The sequence below is a fragment of the Diadema antillarum genome, unplaced genomic scaffold, assembly GCF_040938485.1.
Source record: "Diadema antillarum isolate AM-2024a unplaced genomic scaffold, OU_Dant_1.0 seq00001146_RagTag, whole genome shotgun sequence".
In the NCBI taxonomy this organism is placed as follows: domain Eukaryota; kingdom Metazoa; phylum Echinodermata; class Echinoidea; order Diadematoida; family Diadematidae; genus Diadema; species Diadema antillarum.
This window is the reverse complement of record NW_027271958.1, coordinates 379,032-399,619: the sequence shown is the minus strand read 5'-3', so window position 1 is coordinate 399,619 and position 20,588 is coordinate 379,032. Positions and strand designations below refer to the sequence as shown.

Genomic DNA, 20,588 nt, shown 5'->3' with positions numbered 1-20,588 from the left:
CCTCTCCCTTCAAAGCTGGGAATAAATTCCCTGGTATCGCATAGAAATTTACTATATACTTTGGATATAACTGCTATATGAAATGACATTTGTGGAGCACTTTCATTACACAGAATTGTACACTTCTTTGTTGGCAACATTTGCCCACTGACTAAAATTACCATCCAATTTCAAGAAGGGAAAGTATTGCCTACAATGGCGGACATTAAGACAAAATTAGACAAAAGAGACATACCTCAGAGCAGCTTTGTACTTTTCAATCAGCTTGAGCTTCTCCTCAGGGTCCTCCACCCAATAGTCACTAGGGGTCACAAAGTTTGACATCTTGCGACAGGTGGGACAGCCCCTGATACATGACATATGACATACACAGACAAGGACAGAGTTAAGAATCACGTTTCTTTGGTTCACGTCAAGCAAAATGCGTAATGTCAATAGATATGTTGGTCCCTTTAATAGTATTGATATCACCAAAGATCTGAATTGCACAACATCAAATATTCTCAAACATGTTATCTCCCTGTGGCAAGTAATAGATCATTCACAGCATACACGTAATACACATGGCATACTCTGCCTCATGTGACCTAGAAGTCACGGCAGTGTACGTTAAGTATCTTACCACTGGCTGTGCTACCGTGTATGTGTACGTATTATACAGTGCACTCCCGTTGCAACGAACACGGTTATAACAAAATTTTGTTATAACGAAGTAAAATTTCTGGTCCCAAAATTATCGCCATGAATGTCTATGGTACAAAATTCGCTCATAACGAACACGGTTATAGCGAAATTTTCGTTATAACGAAGTCTTTTTCGAGCACCACTGACAAAGAAAAACAAAAGAAATGTGCTCCGTTATAACGAAATGCGGATCGCTTTCGAAAATACGTAGCGGAACGAGGGATTTATAACGTCTCTGCATGGGCGAACGCCTCAAATCACTATGTGTTCGCTTGGTGTGTCACGCAGAGTTTCCGAGGGGAACTTGCGTTATTGTAATACAATAATCTGAAATTGATTAACTATTTGTTTTAATGTTCACATAGCTTTCCAGTGCATGACGAGTATTCAACAAACAGAATATCATATATGCATGGCTTCCTTGTTTTCGTTATATATTGTATTTGTTCGGTTATAACGAAATTTCATTATAACGAAATAAAACTGCCGGTCCCGAGCATTTCGTTATAACAGGAGTGCACTGTAGTACTGTGACCCACTGCTCAAGTACAGTGCATTCCAATCATCGAGGTATTCATAATGTGTATAAGTGTCTTAAAGTGCCTTCTACTGCACTTTAGAGACTCAGATGCAAGTGTGTTAGGTTGAGAAATATTTAGGACAAATTTGAAAACCATTCACGAGGAAGTGCGATACTACAACTAGCTTCCTAGCGTGATAGTGGGTACAAGTACATAACCATTGATACACAAGTGTTGTGCAGCGACAACTTGTCCATTCATGACATCAGTGCTGATGTTCTCTACAGCGTGCCGCATCCAGGAACACAGTAGCACAGTACACACAGCAGCAGGTTTGTGGATCATTCTTGCCCAGCGGTAGGATAGAGAGTATGCACTATCAGAGATTCTATTAACTCAACACATGCTTCGGCACATGTATTTCCCGTGTATTTGCGGCTGCCCAAAAATAGTAAATATAAAAAAATGGCAACTAAAAAAGGATGCAGACAGGGATGTGAATTACACAATTTTGATATCTTCATCAGATGAGCGCAGGGACAAGAAACTACAGGTACATCGTACTTTTTCTCTTTTTTTTCTTGGCTTAAGCTACAGAAGCATGCACATTATCGATTACAAGAACATCACTTCCGTTACTCGTTCATTTGGTATAAAAGTCATAAATCTGCTGCTTTGCGCCTTGCTCCAAATGGTTGGTGATTTTCTGCTTATTTTGTTTCATCAAACCTCCACACCAAACTCCTTTGTTCTTCTTTATTTTTTTTTGCTCACAGTTGCCTTGCAATCTCAAGAAATAACACTTGGCCATAGGTTAACACATAATAGAAATTTAGGCAATGACTTCCCTCATTATATATGCAGTTTTTGACTTCATCTGACCTTGTCCCAAGATTCCCCTTTATACAATGAAATGGTGTAGAGCCATGCTTCTCAAAATTCCAACCCGACACCAAATTTGGCTTCCACAAATCTTTTGAGGCCCAGTTAGATCCCATACGTATTTTTCTTTTCTATTTGATTCTGGCCTACATTGCTACCCCCTGCGAGCGCTTCGCGACCCACTGGTTGAAAAGTGAGGGTGTAGAGCAGATATCTACACATTAATCAGCAGCAAACTACAGCACAAGAGACACAGGTGTGCATTATTCATCCTACCTGATGATAGTCTTCTCAAACTGCTTTCCGCTCCGCCACTTCCTGATGCAATCCAAGCAGTAAGGGTGAGTGCAGTCTGAGAGGATGCCAAATTTGCGTTCCCGTGGCGACTTGTCCATGATGGTTTCCATACAGATGCCGCAGACTATATCTTTACTCTGCTGGTACAGAAATGCCTCCTGCATCTCTTTCTCATGCTTCTTGAGGCAATCCTGGGATACAATGTGAATTATCATTTTAAACATCCAAACACTGAATGATCATCACAGATATTTAAAGATTTTTATATGTCTCTCTCTTCACAAACACAAACATACTTGCATTTTGCAAAGATAGAATGACGTATAAACTGGAATATCATTTTCTTTTTTACAAAAGTTTTCAGTAAACAGGAAAGAGAAGAGAAAAACAATTCTGCAAAATTATGAAGGTCTGTAGATATCAAGAAAAAGAAGACCAGTCAACAATCACTCAGTTAACTAACTCTTGTCTTTCTTAATACAGGCATTTAATCAAGTATCACATTTTACAAACTGTAATTTGTGAACAAACTCTCTTATGCTACTGCTTAAATTCCACATAAGCACTGTCAGTTTCTATTTGAATTATACATACTCTGTCTCCAAACTATTGACTCCATGGTAAGAGACAGTAATGACATACACCTGAACACAATACAACACAACAATCCAGAACAAAATATGTGCACTGTAAGACAAAGGGTGTTGTTATCCCTGAAATATATGAAAAAGAGGCTAAAACATGTTCCCTTTTGAGGATTTCAATGTGTGTACAAATGTCTGAATCATGGAAACAATTTGTTAAGTGGTCTTGATCAATAATATCTACTACAGCCTAAAGATTATAGCTAATGTACAAATCAAATACTTGTCTGACCACATCAGTACAAATAAAGTCACCTTAAAGATAGGAAAAAGACTGCAAACTTTAGTCGCCAGTAAGGAAAGCCTTAAGAAAAATGCCATTAAAGCTCTCAAGTATGATTTGAATTCCTCTGAGATGATATGTTAAGAATTTGAACATACATTGGTATATACAGAAAACATTTTCTTGTTTATCTTGTCTGGCATCATTGTATTAAATGATGACTTACGAGGAGAACAGGAATACATACCAATCGATGTTGCTTGTTTTGCTCATCATCAAATGGCATCAAGCAAGCCTCACCACAGAGATCACAGACCTCTCCATGCATGTAGAGACACTTGGTGCCATAGCGACAGGTTCCCTTCATGGCATACGGGCACAGGACTCCCTGAGGAGGCCCAGGACTGTCAGGTTCTGCTGAGATGACCAGAGCATTACTTTCACCGGTCTTCTTGGCTGCTGCACTGTAGGTTGGAGGTACTACATTTCCGGGAAAAAAAACAAGAGACCCACGGGTCACGCGCTCACCTGAGCATCGCAAATTTACCTTCCACGATTCTTGTAGATGTCTACCTAAAGAACATTGCAAACTTGGGGAAGGGGCAGTTTAAGAGTTAATAAGTGCTACTAAGTTACTAATATCAGGTTCATTTCACCCAGCCGTCAGTCTTTTATTCGTTGAAATACAGACACCTGTGGTGGAAGTACAATACTGATATTATACAAATAATACACAGGTCACTGATTTTGGATAGTTGTTCCATCCCCCCCCCCCCCCCCCCCAAGGTCCCCCAGGTGGGGCATGGTGCCCATCTGAAACAAATTGAGATCCTATCTCCCTGGGGATGCTACCTGCCAAGTTGAGTAAAAATCAGTCAAGGGGTACTTTTCCTCAAGAAGAAGATGAAAATATACAATTTAGGCCCCATTAGGACCCCTCCCAACACCCTCCCTGGGTGCAAACGGGGGGGGGGGGGGGGGGGGGGGGGGGGGTGGCACTCCTGATTAGGCCATGAACAAACTTGAAACTACATCATCAATGTACTAACTCATAGTAACCCAGCTCTATCATGTTCTAGAGAAGAGTTTTAAAGATTCCTTGATTTTGGGGGTTGTGGCCCCCTGTAGGCTCGTCAGGTGGGCCATGGTGCCCATTTGAAACTGATTGAGATCCCAATCCCCTAGGGATGCTACCTGCCAAGTTTAGTGAAAATCAGTGATGGGATTCTCAAGAAGAAGAAGAGACCCGCGGGTCTAGCGCTCACCTGAGTATCGCAAGTTCACCTTTCACGCAGTCACTAATCTAAATTATTCACAGCTCTACCAAAATTTGACCAGGCATTCTCAAGTAGAAGATGAAAATGTACAATAAGGGCCCAATTTTTTTAAGATTCCTTAATTTGGGGGGATTGGGGCCCCCTGGGGCCCTCTGGGTGGGGCATGGTGCCCATTTTGATAAATTGAGATCCTGACCCCCCTAGGGATGCTACCTGCCAAGTTTGACAAAAATCCATCATGAGGTTTTCAGGAAGAAGATGAAAATGTACAATTCAGGCCCCCATTTGGACCCTTCAACCACCCCCCCCCCCCCCTTACCCAAGAGGGGCACCCCTGGATCTCCTATGAACAAACTTGAAACTACAGTCATTAATGTACTCACTCATAATATTATCTCAGCTCTATAACTTCTGATTCCTAGAGAAGATTTATAAAGATTCCTTCATTTGGGGGGTTTGGGACCCCTGGGGGCCCCTGGGTTGGGCATGGTGCCCATTTTAACAAATTGAGATCCTAACCCCCTAGGGATGCTACCTGCCAAGTTTGGTGAAAATGGGTCATGGGGTTTCAAGAAGAAGATAAAAATGTACAATTTAGGCCCATTAGGACCCCTCCTCATCCCCTCCCCTGGGTCCCAAGGGGGCACCCCTGATTCTGCATGAACAAACTTGAAACTACAGTCATCAATGTACTAACTCATAGTATTAACTTAGCTCTATCACTTCTGGTTCTAGAGAAGAAGATTTTTGCGGATTCCTTAATTTTGGGGGGTTTGGGACCCCTGGGGGCCCCCTGGGTGGGGCATGGTGCCCATTTTAACAAATTGAGTTCCAAACCCCCTAGGGATGCTACCTGCCAAGTTTGGTGAAAATGGGTCATGGGGTTTTCAAGAAGAAGATGAAAATGTACAATTTAGGCCCCATTAGAACCCTTCCCCCACCCCCTCCCCTGGGTCCCAAGGGGGGCACCCCTGATTCTGCCATGAACAAACTTGAAACTACAGTCATCAATGTACTAACTCATAGTATTAACTTAGCTCTATCACTTCTGGTTCTAGAGAAGAAGATTTTTACAGATTCCTTAATTTTGGGGAGTTTGGGCCCCCTGGGGGCCCCCTGGGTGGGGCATGGTGCCCATTTTAAGAAATTGAGTTCCTAACCCCCTAGGGATGCTACCTGCCAAGTTTGATGAAAATCGGTCTTGGGGTTTTCAAGAAGAAGATGAAAATGTAAAAAGTTTACGCACGACGCACGACGGACGACGGACGACGGACGACGGACGACAGACGACACACGACGCACGACGCACGACGCACGACGGACGCCGGACGAAGGGCGATCGCAATAGCTCACTTGAGCCTTTGGCTCAGGTGAGCTAAAAATGAAGAGATAACAGTCATTTAGTTCATTAACGAGTTTCCATTAAACTGAACTTTTCAATTGATGCTCTCCTTTATTTTGCTCTTGAAACACATTCAATTTGAAAATACAATATGAAATGTTCCATTCTCGGTCATATGTCCTACTGCATGTTTTCTCAGGGAACCACCAGAATGTCAGTTTTATTCACTTTGTTATCACTAAATGAACAAAATTAAGCTAATCAGCTTTCTTGTTTACATTGGAATTATGAAATTGTGGAACTCTGACACATTAGGTAATCAAGATTTGATGCTCACAACTAAAGTTTATGCAAATATATATGATCTTATGGTTCATTAAATCATAGCGCTTACTTCTCTTCACATAACACAGAATCTCTTAAACTGAAAAGTTTCATTGTTCTATTCTAAACATATCATCAAACTTGTATCCTGGACTCTCATTGTTGCTTTTGTATGATTGCATAGGTCTTATGACTGAGGTGATTGCTTCAACTGTGATAAAATTTCTTCCTGTCAAGAAAATGTATGACACAAAATGTGGACTACTCTATAAAGCTCACCATACACATTAAAACCAACTGCACTGCTGAGACTGTGTAATGCCCCTACATAGCACTTTTTCACATTATCTTTTGTTTGAAGAATCCCTTTACATATATGGAAATATTTTGGGTGATGCTGTTCAGCAGTCAATGTTTCTTTATCAAAACCATTAAGAAATTTGTGTCTTACATGACCCTTGGAATGGTTGACCTGGGATGAACTCTTTGGCATTGATGAGGTCTGCCATGCGGTATTTGCTGCCCGAATCTTGATGCTGGGCATTCTCACTCTCTTCCTTGCCACTTTGGCCCAGAGTTGTCAGGTTTGATTTGATGTCCTTGTCTTTCACCGACACCACAGTGGGTGATGGGCCGCTGGTCTTCTGGTTGGCTGGTGCTACATGCTGAAACCTGAAACAGGTATCAAAACATGTTCAAATAGCTACATGTAAGTACCTTTCATTCACATTAAAGTGAAAGTATATTTCCATCTGTATGTATGATGACTTGATAAACTCACAGTGTGTTAAATCAAAACATAATTCTTATTTTGAAACATGTACTACCTATTTGGTGTGGATGGTTTTTTTGGGAACAGGGCAACTGAATCTAAGAAAATACTACCCCCCCCCCCCCCCCCCCCCCCCCCCGGCCAAAAAAGAAAAAAAAAACCAAAACAAAATTTTAAGACGAAAGAATATCACCATAAAAATCTAGCACTGCTCATTACATAATAATGATGTATACATTGTAATGCAACATTGCTTATCATCACATGAATTTCAGTCTTTGATTTCTGAATCTTCTTACAGTAATGTCACTATTCCATCCATAACACATTGTATTCCATAACCATGGTCTTATACAGACAGTGTGCAGTGTGCTCATTCTCAGCAAACCCTTTTCTTTTTTGTGTATATCTTTAAAAGTAAGACCAGGGGGGCATTTCATCAACGAGTTCGGAGATTTTCATCGACAAATTTGCTATCAGCCAATCAGATGCAAGGATTTCAGTAGCTTTTAACAGTTGTCAGTGTAAATCACTGACAAAAAGTTTCATGAAACGGTCCCCTGACCAGACAGAAAATATTGGTGGCTGCTTGCACAAGTACATTGTACAACTGTACATGTATGTGTGTCATTGTTTCTTTGAACATGACATGCTGCTTGAAGTCAACAAAATTTGCATACACAGATGCCAGAATCATGTCATGAAATTTTTGTAGTCTGTTTAAAGATTTGGCAATGTTTACTGAATGATTGTATATAATCCAAATACTGTGTGGGGGCCAAGGTTACAGCAAAATCATCAAGCTTTGTGGGACGAGGGTAAGGTGACTCATGATTAACACTTCTAATACTAAAACAAAGGCAGGACAACTAAAAGTATAATAAATGATACATTTACAGTACAGAACTGCACAAGGACTACAAGATGAGAAAAGCTATCAAAATCATACATTTTCGCATGTAAAATCCAATGTGAAATATTTCTTGCAGGATAATCTTTTAAAGACTGTTTCATACACATTGAACTGACATTTTGGACAAGCATTGTTACAAACAACTGGCAGATGGCCAAGCATCTCACTGGTCTCACAGATCAGTCACACTGTGACACACATGCCGTATGCCCTATACTATACAATGTCGTAATTTGGCAGGCTGTCTAGTCAGCTGTGTGCCCCAATGATATTACTCATAATTGGACAAATTGACTTCAGCAAAGCATGCAACCCAGGGTCATGACTTTGACACAGTAAAATGCTGAACAGTTTCTGCCTCAATAGGAGTAAAACTACGATTGTACTTGAATGGAACGCTGCAAATACTTAAAAAGGGTCAACTTGGGACACATTTTAAACACAAATCAACACATTTTATCTCCATAGAAATAAGCTGTTTCTGTGCATTAATTTTAACCAGAAAAAAAGAAGAAAAAACAAAAAAAACAACCTGAAACGGGATTACGCACCAAGCTTCTCCTTACCCTGGTTAAAAGATACCAATACTCCAAACCCAAATACTGCACATGCTTCTATCATGTGCAAATCCTCACAGAAAGTTAACAGTGGTACCAAAAAAAAAAAAAAAAAAAAAAAAAATGATATTAACTAACCAAAGCACATCTACAATGTAAGATCCGAACTTAAATAGTGAATTCTCACTGCAATGCTGTAAATACCTGTGTGTATGAATATTTACACTGTAGCATGGAAGCACATATCTTCTTTGAATAAAACAGGCTTCTCCTTTATAATTCATCAATGTCATTACATATAATATACAGCTCCTCCCCCTCACACATGAACTTTCCAGCCTGCAGTGGGCTACGGCTCCAACGGAAACAAGCATGAACCCTTTGTATACAAGACATTTAATTGTAAGTGACAATATACATGACAGATTGCTTACTTGCAGGCTTCTCCATAAAGGCATTTCCCCTGGAGGTAATAGCGACACACATTGGACTTCACCCCGGGGTCAGATCTGTAGTGAGCATACGCACATCTTTCCCCTTCCCTGCACATGCCATGGATAAAATACCTGCAGAGCAAAGGACAAACACAAACACATATATATCATGCAAGATTATATATATTCCATAGGTCATGGCACTGTGGCATCACAGCTTTTTTTGCTAACTCACCATAGCAGAACTCCTACCCTGCACTTGAATTCTTTCTCCTGTATTGAAACATTTCTTAAAATTAGCTGCATTGTAATACAGCACCACTGGGGTATTTAGGCAAGTTAATGCAAAGAACACATTATTGCCTCCTATTCATACAATTGTATGCACAGTGTACATTGTACATGTACTGTACGTCATTTTGTCTTCTCCCTGCATGTAAAACCAAATCTATATATATAATAGCGGAAGTTGTTGTTGTTGTCGCGGCCTTATGTATTTCCTGTTTTATTTCGGCGTTGCTGGTTTCTCTATCTCCTCCCGAGCCGTCGGCTCCGGGCAGCTGCGACCGGTGCCGTCGGCCGCAGGAGAGTATCCTACATCGAATGGCGCGGGTTTCGTCCCCTCTCCACCTCCGTGTCGACGTCGAGGACGAAAAAGAAAAAATAATTAGCCAAATGCATAATGCATTTTTGTGCGTGACGAAAGAGCCGAGCGTTTCAATATTCATCGATCCTGCGCTGGCCTCCTGCTTTCTCGATCGTCCATCTTTTAGCTTGCAGAGACAGTGGGGATACTAAAGTCAAAAAGATGATGGCGTGCAGCGAAATCTCTGTCATATTCCGGTGGACACGCACGCACACACACAATGTACTCTCGGGTACGGTATGCCAGTGTGTGGCCTGAGCCTGTGTATGTATTGACGATGGTTACACGAAACACTATCTGCGTGCGCGTGATATGGACACTCAATATGGTATATCAAGGAGGCATACCTCCTTGGGTATATCAATACACGGCGCGGTCATTGTTAGTACAAGGGCATTTACGTACAGCGACGTTCGCCATTGGCGTGCCCAAATGAAAACAACGAATGCTGTTATTTTATTGTATTTTGCACAACTGCAGGATACTGCAGCTCAGGTATGTCATTTAATTTACTCTCAAGTTGGGTATCATTGTACTCAGACTGTTCAGGAGGGCTAAATATCCACTTAAATTTTGTCCTTGCCGATCGTACCCTTCCATATCAGAGTACACGCGCCCGCTGTTCATTCGTTTACTATGGCTGCTGTAAACATGAATATTCATGAGACGAGCGGACGCGGGGGAAACCCTCGCTTTGCTGACCGCCAATTTTTGAAGTTACAAGTGGACATCAAAATGTGTGGTTCTATGGTGCATCAAACCAAGTTTTGGTGATAAAAATAAAAAAAGAGGGAGCAAATGACGACAAAAATATTTTTCTTTCTCCCATTACGTGGGAAAAGAAATATTAAAGAAAAAATACGAGGCCCTGAGACCCATGGATTCCCACAGGTGCCTACTTATTAAAGCTATAATGACTATCATCTCCCCTCCAAAAATAATTTTATTAAATGAAATTAAATGTAATAATAGTATTCATAATAATAACAATAATGATAATGTACAGTCTGAAGCAGATAAACGGGTGAGGATTATGTAAACATATTGTTGTTGTGTGGGATTCTTTTTTTTAAATGATGTGTTAAAAAATAAATATTATTCATGACATACGCCATTTTTTAGCTTTTTCATGAAGAGAAAAGATGTGTACGTGCGTTGGGGCAAGAAAGGGCTCATGTTTTTTTTTTTTTTCCAACGGGCGTCGAGACTGAGGGTAAATGGCATGGGGGAGGGGAGATATGCAGGGCAAAATGTCAATGGCACCCCCTTCCCCCGTGCTTCGACGGGAAGAATCTTTGGGCAAAGAAGACAATCCTCGAATTTCCACGGGTGCTGCTAAGTTGATATGTGATAACAGCAAGCGGGGTTATTTTAAAGTCCCATTCCATGGACCGGCTCCTCAGCTCATGTGTTAGGAGGGGATGGCCATGGGTAGAAGAGGGTGCAAAAGAAGGAAGGAGAAAATAATAAAGTTCTTTCTTTCTGACTACTAAAAACGTGGCGAAAAATAATATAAATAAATACCCACGGATGCCTGCTTATTAAACCTATAATGACTATATCATCTTCCCTCCCAAAAAAATATTTATTAAATGATGATACAATAATAGTATTCATAAAATAATGAAAATAATGATAATGTACAGTCTGAAGCAGATAAACGGGCGAGGATATGTAAACATATTGTTGTGTGGGTTGTATTTTTTTTTTTGAATGACGTACGTGGTAAAATGAATATTGTTCATGACATACGCCACTTTTCAGCTTTTTCATGAAGAGAAAAGATGTGTGTGCGTTGGGGACAGATAGGTCTCATGTATTGTTTGTTTGTTTTTTTTCAACGGGCGTCGAGACTGAGGGCGAATGGCATGGGGAAGGGGGAAATATGCAGGGCAAAATGTCAATGGCACCCCCTTCCCCCGTGCTTCGACGGGAAGAATCTTTGGGCAAAGAAGACAATCCTCGAATTTCCACGGGTGCTGCTAAGTTGATCTGTGATAACAGCAAGCGGGGTTATTTTAAAGTCCCATTCCATGGACCGGCTCCTCAGCTCATGTGTTAGGATGGGATGGCCATGGGTAGAAGAGGGTGCAAAAGAAGGAAGGAGAAAATAATAAAGTTCTTTCTTTCTGACTACTAAAAACGCGGCGAAAAATAATATGAATAAATACCCACGGATGCCTGCTTATCAAACCTATAATGACTATATCATCTTCCCTCCCAAAATAATATTTATTAAATGATGATACAATAATAGTATTCATGAAATAATGAAAATAATGATAATGTACAGTCTGAAGCAGATAAACGGGCGAGGATATGTAAACATATTGTTGTGTGGGTTGTATTTTTTTTTTAATGACGTACGTGGTGAAATGAATATTGTTCATGACATACGCCACTTTTCAGCTTTTTCATGAAGAGAAAAGATGTGTGTGCGTTGGGGACAGATAGGTCTAATGTATTGTTTGTTTGTTTTTTTCAACGGGCGTCGAGACTGAGGGCGAATGGCATGGGGAAGGGGGAGATATGCAGGGCAAAATGTCAATGGCACCCCCCCCCCCCCCCCCCCCCCCCGGTGCTTCGACGGGAAGAATCTTTGGGCAAAGATGATCCTCGAATTTCCACGGGTGCTGCTAAGTTGATCTAGCTGTGATAACAGCAAGCGGGGTTATTTTAAAGTCCCATTCCATGGACCGGCTCCTCTGCTCAGGTGTTAGGAGGGGATGGCCATGGGCAGTGTCGTATATACGGCACTGGCCATAGGTATATAGAAGAGGGTGCAAAAGAAGAAAGGAGAAAATAGTAAAGTTCTTTCTTTTTGACTACTAAAAACGCGGCGAATAATATGAATAAATTCAAAAAAATATGAGGCCCTCAGACCCGTGGATTTCCACGGGTGCTGCTAGTTAAATATAATGATGTAATAAACTCCCAACATTGTTCTTGCTCAGTTTGCCTTTACTTGAAATCAGTCTGGCAGAATACATGTACAAATATATATCAATCATCACAATGCTAAATGTTGTACAAGTGTATACACAGTGTACACTGTACATGTACATACAATAATACATGTTCATGTTCAAGTGTACTTCGTTTGCAAATGTACTGTACATGTATACAAGACCTCCAAAAATGTAGCGCAATACTTGAAAAATTTCTCTCAGTCATACACAAATAGATAACACCATTCAGCCAATGTTGTCTCACATAACCATACATTGTACCTGTCTGTGTTTAAGTGTAGCTACTATTGTTCACAGGACAATACAGTTTCTGTACTTCTTTACCACCTGATAGCTGATGCTGTGCACCAACAGACTACCGGTACATAAGATTGATATTCAGTATGTTTCTGACAGTCTACTTTGGCTGCATGTATGTATGCATGCCTGCTTATAAGATAAATATGAAGTCTAAAAATGACAATGATGGTGAACTTTAGTCATCACTATTTCAACAGAGTTCAAGAACATACTGTACATGTAATCATCTATACTGCACAGTGAAATATATACAGGGACTGGTACGTTGTGTGTACAGTAGATCCCAACAACAATAATCCATCCCAAACTCATCTTCAAATACAGAAAAAAGCTATATTTAGCAGAAACACCACTTTCTAGTTGATTATGTAATCTCATATTACTATACTGTACAGATATGTGCTATGATTTAAACCAGCACTACCCAAGTACTCAGAGGGGCACTGTGTATTCAGTGTTACTGTAGAACAATGTCATACAGTGTACAATGGTTTAACAGAAAATAATCATCACAGTATATTCCTATACATTTATCGTAGTGTACAGATGGGTATAGGGCAATTACACCCTGGGCAATAACCCAAGACTCTGACCCTGACCCTAATCCTGAAACTAATCCTAATCCTAACCCAAACTCTAACCATAACCCTAATCTTTACTCTAACCTTATCACTAACCAGTATTTAGCTGGGGGGGGGGGGTGGTAATTGCCCTGATACGGTACAGACAGCTTAGCTTGCCTCAAAGCAAAATGTTCAGTTCTCATGTATGGATTTCTTTGATTAATGGGCTATTTCCTTCTTGAGTAGACAGACTTAGTGTGGCACTGATATAATCTCGCTTGCTCTAAATTCCTGGCAGGCGATATCATATTGATTGTGCCCCATGCATAATTTGTCAGTTTCACTAAGAATTACTAGAAAAATAAATTTGTGCCAACTGCATGATCACTAAACAAAAACACACTTCCATGCTGGATGTTGCTATGCAAATTTCAAGTGAATAATGTTGTTAAATTGAAGAAGACTGCAAAGAGATGGTCAAATTTGACAATGTAGGGCTCAATGTATGTAGGGCTAACAGTACCGGGTATTTATTATTACAATGTACACTATACAACTACATAGTATAGCAAGTGGATGTTTAAAGTGAAAAGCATGTTCTTTGCTAATTCTTTATGCAATGAAAGATACATGATCCGCATACAACTGTAAGGTGTAAAGAAAAACAACTTATACATCTACTAGATCTTTGTGTTGCCTCTGAGACAGAGTTACAAATATAATTTATGTTCATATGAACTTTGAGTGCATTTTTTTATATAACACACTGAGTGTATATTGTAATTTTTGATATACACATATACCATGGAGGTTTATGACTATATGCAATTCCATTTAACTGGTGACTTGTTTGCAGACAATGTCAATGGAAATATGATGTGGAGGACCCAAGGATGTTGATTGACAGAGGAAGAATCAAACAAGTAGAACAGTAGAAGTTTCACTGATATATGAGGTATACTAAAATATCAAAATGAAAATATATTATCTTCAGAAATTGTCTGGAAGCAGTGATATTGGCCACAATCACAATCAAGGCAATGATATCCTCTCATAATTCTCCCCTGGTTTATCAGTGCATACAATTGTAGGAAAATTATGAGCATCATGGTTTTGGTTAAAAAAAAGAAAGAAATGTTGTACTGAGAGAAGCCCCACCCTTCAAAGTCATCACTGCTCTACTTGAAAACGTCTTAAAACAAGACAATTTCTCCCTTGACTTCAATAATGGTTAAAAAAGGGGAATATTAGTGAAGATTGATGTTCAGCAAAATGGGACACACGTTTTAGTAAGGAGAGTATTGCTATGAATATTTGCATGATAAATGTCAATGCCGTACAAAGAGAGTCTGGACAACTGCTAAATTGGACGCCATGTCGTCACTACGCGTATTACGCGTAAGTGAGTTAGCGTGTACGCTCAGACATCATAATGAAAGTTAGCCAAATAAGGAGTAGTGAACAATGGACACTGCGTGCAAGCGCACTCTGGTAATGACATGGCTCCACGAAGATAATGGGACCACTTTTGACCAATCACAGGCTTCAAAAACTCATAAGCCGAAAATAAGTTGGCCAGACTAGAACACGCAGTGAAAGTTTGAGGATAATCAGACAATCTGTTAAAAAACTATGAATTTTTACAGTTTCAGGGCCACCATCACTGTATCAGAAGACTAATTACTACAGATTGTGATGTCATGTATGGGCAATGATATGGAGAAAGCCTAAAGAAATTGAAATAACAATGAAAGAGGCATAGAGCACTTGATTAATACAATGTGTACCTCTTTCTGATAGTGCCAGGGGAATACTATTACCCTTGATCTGGTATGTCAATAACACATCAAAGAAATGTGTACTTTTCATTAAAACTTGAATTTTGTGGAATTGTCTTTATATTTTCTTTATATGTGATGTCATAAAGTCCACCTTCTGAAAATAAAGCCACTGAAATCAATCTCTGTACAAAAAAGTAACATAATATTGTAGCACTTCTTGATGTAGAAAAAAATACAGCAGCCAAAAATCTGATGCATGCAGTTTTGAAATTTTGTACTCCTTCAGATATTTCCCTGCTTGCACGCTTTTAGTAAAAAATGTAACAGGCATTGCTGTATTGCCATTAGTGCATTGTACAAAGGACAATTATAAAAAGTAACATAATATTGTAGCACTTCTCGATGTTGAAAACAATACAGCAGCAAAAAATCTGATGCATGCAGTTTTGAAATTTTGTACTCCTTCAGATATTTCCCTGCTTGCACGCTTTTAGTAAAAAATGTAACAGGCATTGCTGTATTGCCATTAGTGCATTGTACAAAGGTCAAAATAATTGTCATGAATCACCACCAAAGAAAGTTGTCATGTGCAGTCCTCAATGACCATCTCTAAGAAAAAAGGCATCCACTACCCTCATGTTAAACAACTGGTACTCTGTACCATATTCATAAGCAGCATTCACTAGCATACAAAGTAATACTGCACAGGGGGAGTGAGTTTATAGTGGAGATGCAGCACACTCAAGGGTATTAACTACCGGTAGTTGCATTGTGAATTTACATGTACCTGAGAGTGTGCTGCATCTCCACTACAATGACAAACTTAAATCTGTGCATTATTTGTTTTATGAAATGAATCTTATGAACTATAGTATCAGCCATTAAAATTTTGTACAGTGTATTAACATTGGGCCAGTCTTCAATCAACCGTGCAGACTGTGTGAATCACAGTGATTGTTTGGGTTTGTGCCACTCACACAGCAACAGAGCATAATTTGTCATCTAAAGGGATAACATGGTGTGCAGATATGTCATGTTAACATAACCTAGAGAAGTCTACGCTTTTGATTTTTGATTGAATGTTTTGATGAAAGCCTTATCATTTACAATAGCAAAAAACTGTACATGTGATTACACTATGGTAACAGTGTGGGTTGCTATGTAGTTGTGTACGGGGATCCAATTACACATGCACACAAGGAAATCAGTAGTGCATACAACACATCATGACACACGCTGTAACAACTGACTTTTTGCTCAGACTAATCAGCAAAAGACATGGAATATTATTCTCAGCAAGATGTCTGCCATATTCATGTGACACTGCTATTAAGTGATACTGGATATTTAAAGTGCTGCAGAAGTCATGCAGACACTTTCAATCCAGTCAAATTCAGGCTACAGTTCTTTTTTTCCCCCGTACACTTGGGCACTCATTGTATAATCAGCATCAGAGTTCAGCTCAATTCTAACATGTTTCTAGTCAGATAGTGAGGCTATCATTTGGAATTCTAATCTAAGGTATTTAAAGGGTGTGTACAGTTCTGGTCGAGGTGAGGATTTAGCTTTTAACATTTTGTGAGATATTCAGAAACCACTCTGTAAGATGTCAAAGAGCATGCAATTCTAAGGGGTATCAAAAGTTTATTTGATGAAAATCGGTTTTGAAATGGCTGAGATATCCAAAAACAAGGTGAAACAAAGAGATCCTGATAAAGTTGTGGCATGTCGCCTTTTATTATTAGCACTTTTTCGGATATCTCAGCCATTTGAAAACCAATTTTCATCAAATAAACGTTGAATCCTTCTTAAAATTACATGCTCTTTCATATTTCATAAGAGGCTTTTCATTATCTCACTTATAGGAATGTTCAAAACATGAATCCCCACCTCAACCAGTACTGTACAGTCCCTTTAAGCTAGATAAATCTAAAACAACATTACTTTAAAAAGTGAATAAATCTACATGTATGTCTGTATGTTAAAAAATCATCTGTTCATTCCATAGTTTCATGCTTGAGCATGTGCAGAAATACTGTAGGCCTACATAGTACAACATTCCGAAACTATCTTTTTCCTTCTATTTTTCTCAGCGCTTAGAGGAGACATTTTTAATTGTGACAAGTGCTTTATGAATATTGTGAATTATTATAAACTAGAAACTTTTTTCTACTTCTGCACTGACAGCAGTTTCTGCAGCAGAATTTCACACAAGCTTGCTGATGTGAACCTTTGCATTAGACTTCTAGTTTTCTACTTCATTTGTTACCCTACACTGTAGCAATGTCAGAGGTCTTAAAATGTGATTCTTTTTCCTGTTTCTATTCCGAAAATTTAATTGGTTGGCTTGCAATTAATAGATCTAGATCTACACAGTTTGAGAAAATTCTATGTGATCAGCACAGCTGGTTTACTTGTAATCTATAGCTTAGCTGTGCAGAGTGTCACTAACATCAATCACAGTCATCACACTAAAGGTACAGAAATGTGATTGGAAGAATAAGAATGGTTCAAGTAGATTCTAACTAGCATAGACTAGTTACTAGCAAGGACAGTATGGTACCAAATATAGGTAGGGATCTATGACTGCTCGCAGCATGCTGCCACATGGCTCACCAATCAACAACTACTCTGAGAATGCAGACCTCCGCTAAGCAGCTAATCTCCACTGGGTCTAAGATCTTATTCTTCCATAGAGATCAGTGATTTCCACCCATCCGATGCACGCTGAAAATCCTCTAAATTCCCAATATAGAAACCTTTTGTTACGTCATCAAACCTCAGCTGCGCGGCGCCTCGCCCTAGCAGAAACTAGAGCACACACTTTAGTGCGCGTATGAAAACCTCAAAAATGCGCAGCTTGAACACCCAAGTTCATTGATCCTACCTGCCAAAATATCAGATATCCACCATAAATTCCATAAAAATTCCCAGATTACTACCAAAATTTAATCATCTATTATTTGTGTCATTCTCAACCTTTCCTCTAAGTTTCATCCAAATCCGTTCAACCATTTTTGGAGTTATTTTGCACACAGACAAACAAATCAACAAACCAACGCCAATGAAAACATAACCTCCTCCCTTGGTGGAGGTAATGAGTCAGAAGTTGTTGTTGTTGATCAGTTTTATTTATTTCTCTATCCACAAAAACACAAGCCAAATAAAGTTAAGGCACTTTCATAGCCATGTAGGTACATAATGTATCTCCAATTCCAAGTCAAATCCCATCAAAAATCACAGGCATTACCCAATCACTCTAATTTGCCATCACGGTGGACGCTGCCAGCACAATCTGAAACTGAAGTAAGCTGTCTAAAATTATGTGACATACAAGGTATTAATCCACGAGCATCTACAATTATCATGACATGTTGAAACAAGTCATCTGAGTATGCATGTGTGTGTATGTCTGCCTCTGTATGTCTGTATCTTTGTGTGTTCATGTGTGCTCTACGATCTGAATTTCCAACCGACTTCATTCAACTTGCCATATCATTAATTTTTAGCTCCTGGTTACCGGTACTTACAATGTACTTAGTAAGCTCTTACTTGAAATATATGTCACATAATATTAAAAGGTTTAAATAATAATTTCAGGTTCACATAGTGCAGGCAGGCTACGCCGCAATGGTGAACAGAGGCTCACAAAGAGCTAGTTGTTTTGAGTGGCAACATCAAAGTCGACATCAATACCCTAGCTTTAAAGCTTGCTGACAATAGATTTGAATCAAATTGAAGTTAGTGATTGGAAATGATGAGCTAGTTAGCATATCCTGTGATTTTGATGCAATTTGGGTTTGCAGATTTTGAGATGCCAACGAGGATATTAAAGAATGTACATTAGTGCCAAAGTTATCATGAACACAAATTAGGGACCTACTGCAATGTGCAATGCTGACCTTTGAAAGTGACATGATTATCAACTTTTTGATTGCAGTTGCTTTACTAACTAGGAAGAAGAGACTTATCTCTGACTGTAAGATGTGTACACGACACAAAATGTGGATACAGTACTCTCTACTTAATCAGGTACTGCTTAATCGGATACTACCCTTAATTGACTTACATGCTGAAAAAGAGTTTCTGACGCATGTTTTCTTTACCGCATAATCGTGTAGGCATTTTGGATAATAAGTGGCTGTAAGTGACATACAATGTACATTGTACATGTAAATAAAAAGCAAGCTGTCTATGAAACATGGCAGCAACACCTTCAGACCTACCAGCAGACCTGGCTGACTCACCCTCCCTCGAGGCATTCAAGTCCTTCTTGAGGGAGACGTAACTGCAGCTCATATAAGAAATTATGGATTTTACTTGCACTCCGTGTAGATATGTTGTAAATACACTACTTGTGGAATTTGACTGATGGAGCACACATACCGCTGCACGCTCTCACACACTACAGTGCGTAATCTTCACCGTCCACGATTCTACCGCCAGGTACACTGTACATTGTAAAGTCGATGTTTTTGGTTTGTGCGCAATCAAATTCTTGCACAGAAGGTCGAATCTTGGTGTGGGATTTTCCTGTGCTGTGTGTCAGGTGCAGTAGAGGTGTGTGGTGATTGGTATGCGGCATGTGCATTGTGAATGAACTATATCTAACATGCTTTCTGGTTAATCAGGTATTCCGCTATAAATTTGGTAAGAAATGCTATGCCTAAGCCAGACACTGGACCTACATGTACGCAATGCAATTAAGTGGAGACTAAATTCACTGTACTCTACTAGATTATTCTACTAGCTACTGTACTAGTTTCACAAGAACAACACCCATCTCAGATTATGTGACCCGAAATGACCTGGAGGTTACCGCACCAGCGACCCCAACACATACGTGTTTTACACCGCTCCAGCCAGGGTTAACCTGGGGGTGGAGCTGTGTCCCATTGAATGTCTCATCTTGAAGAAGGCAGAATTTCTGTCCCCTTTGCAGCTCATTCAAACTGGCCTGGGATTAACCCCGGGAGGCTCCTTGTACACAGATGTTTGACATACTGTGGGAGCCAAACGCTTTGCATTCGAGCTGGTCGCAGTTAGCCTGGGATGGGGTGCGTGTGCATGATTCAATGGCCAACAGTGACGTTTGGGAGTACTTACAATAAAAAGTGAAAGGTGCAAGTAAAAAGTACAAAAACTAGAAAACCAGAACAGAAGGTGGTTTTTTTTCCTTTATAAGATGGCTAAGTAATTTCCAGCTTGCTTATTGGTCAAAGCGTACCACGCGAAAATATCCACTGTTACAGTATTCAACACAAGCTGGGATAATCTCGGATAATCTCGGCCTACTCTGGACCATTTTCCAACGGTAAGTACAATTTTTAAATCTTTGATATTTGATTTATTTCATTATTTCTTTCTCATACAAGGTATATTCACCTCGCATTTGAAATTACTTAGCCATCTTATAAAAGGAATAACGCATTTTCCCCGTCGTTGTTCAGCGATATGCA

At 39.6% G+C, this 20,588-nt stretch overlaps 1 protein-coding gene across 1 annotated transcript in view; it reads right to left on the bottom strand.

Moving 5' to 3' along the window:
- LOC139744206 (probable E3 ubiquitin-protein ligase makorin-1) overlaps positions 1 to 20,588 on the bottom strand; it is a 28,084-nt gene that overhangs the window by 6,521 nt on the left and 975 nt on the right. Inside the window, exons 2-6 of the mRNA XM_071654656.1 lie at positions 8,871 to 9,002; positions 6,646 to 6,866; positions 3,499 to 3,731; positions 2,364 to 2,575; positions 236 to 346 (exon numbers count right to left, since the gene is read on the bottom strand). Of these exons, the coding sequence (XP_071510757.1) occupies positions 236 to 346; positions 2,364 to 2,575; positions 3,499 to 3,731; positions 6,646 to 6,866; positions 8,871 to 9,002 (909 nt within the window). The remainder of the gene's footprint in view (positions 1 to 235; positions 347 to 2,363; positions 2,576 to 3,498; positions 3,732 to 6,645; positions 6,867 to 8,870; positions 9,003 to 20,588) is intronic.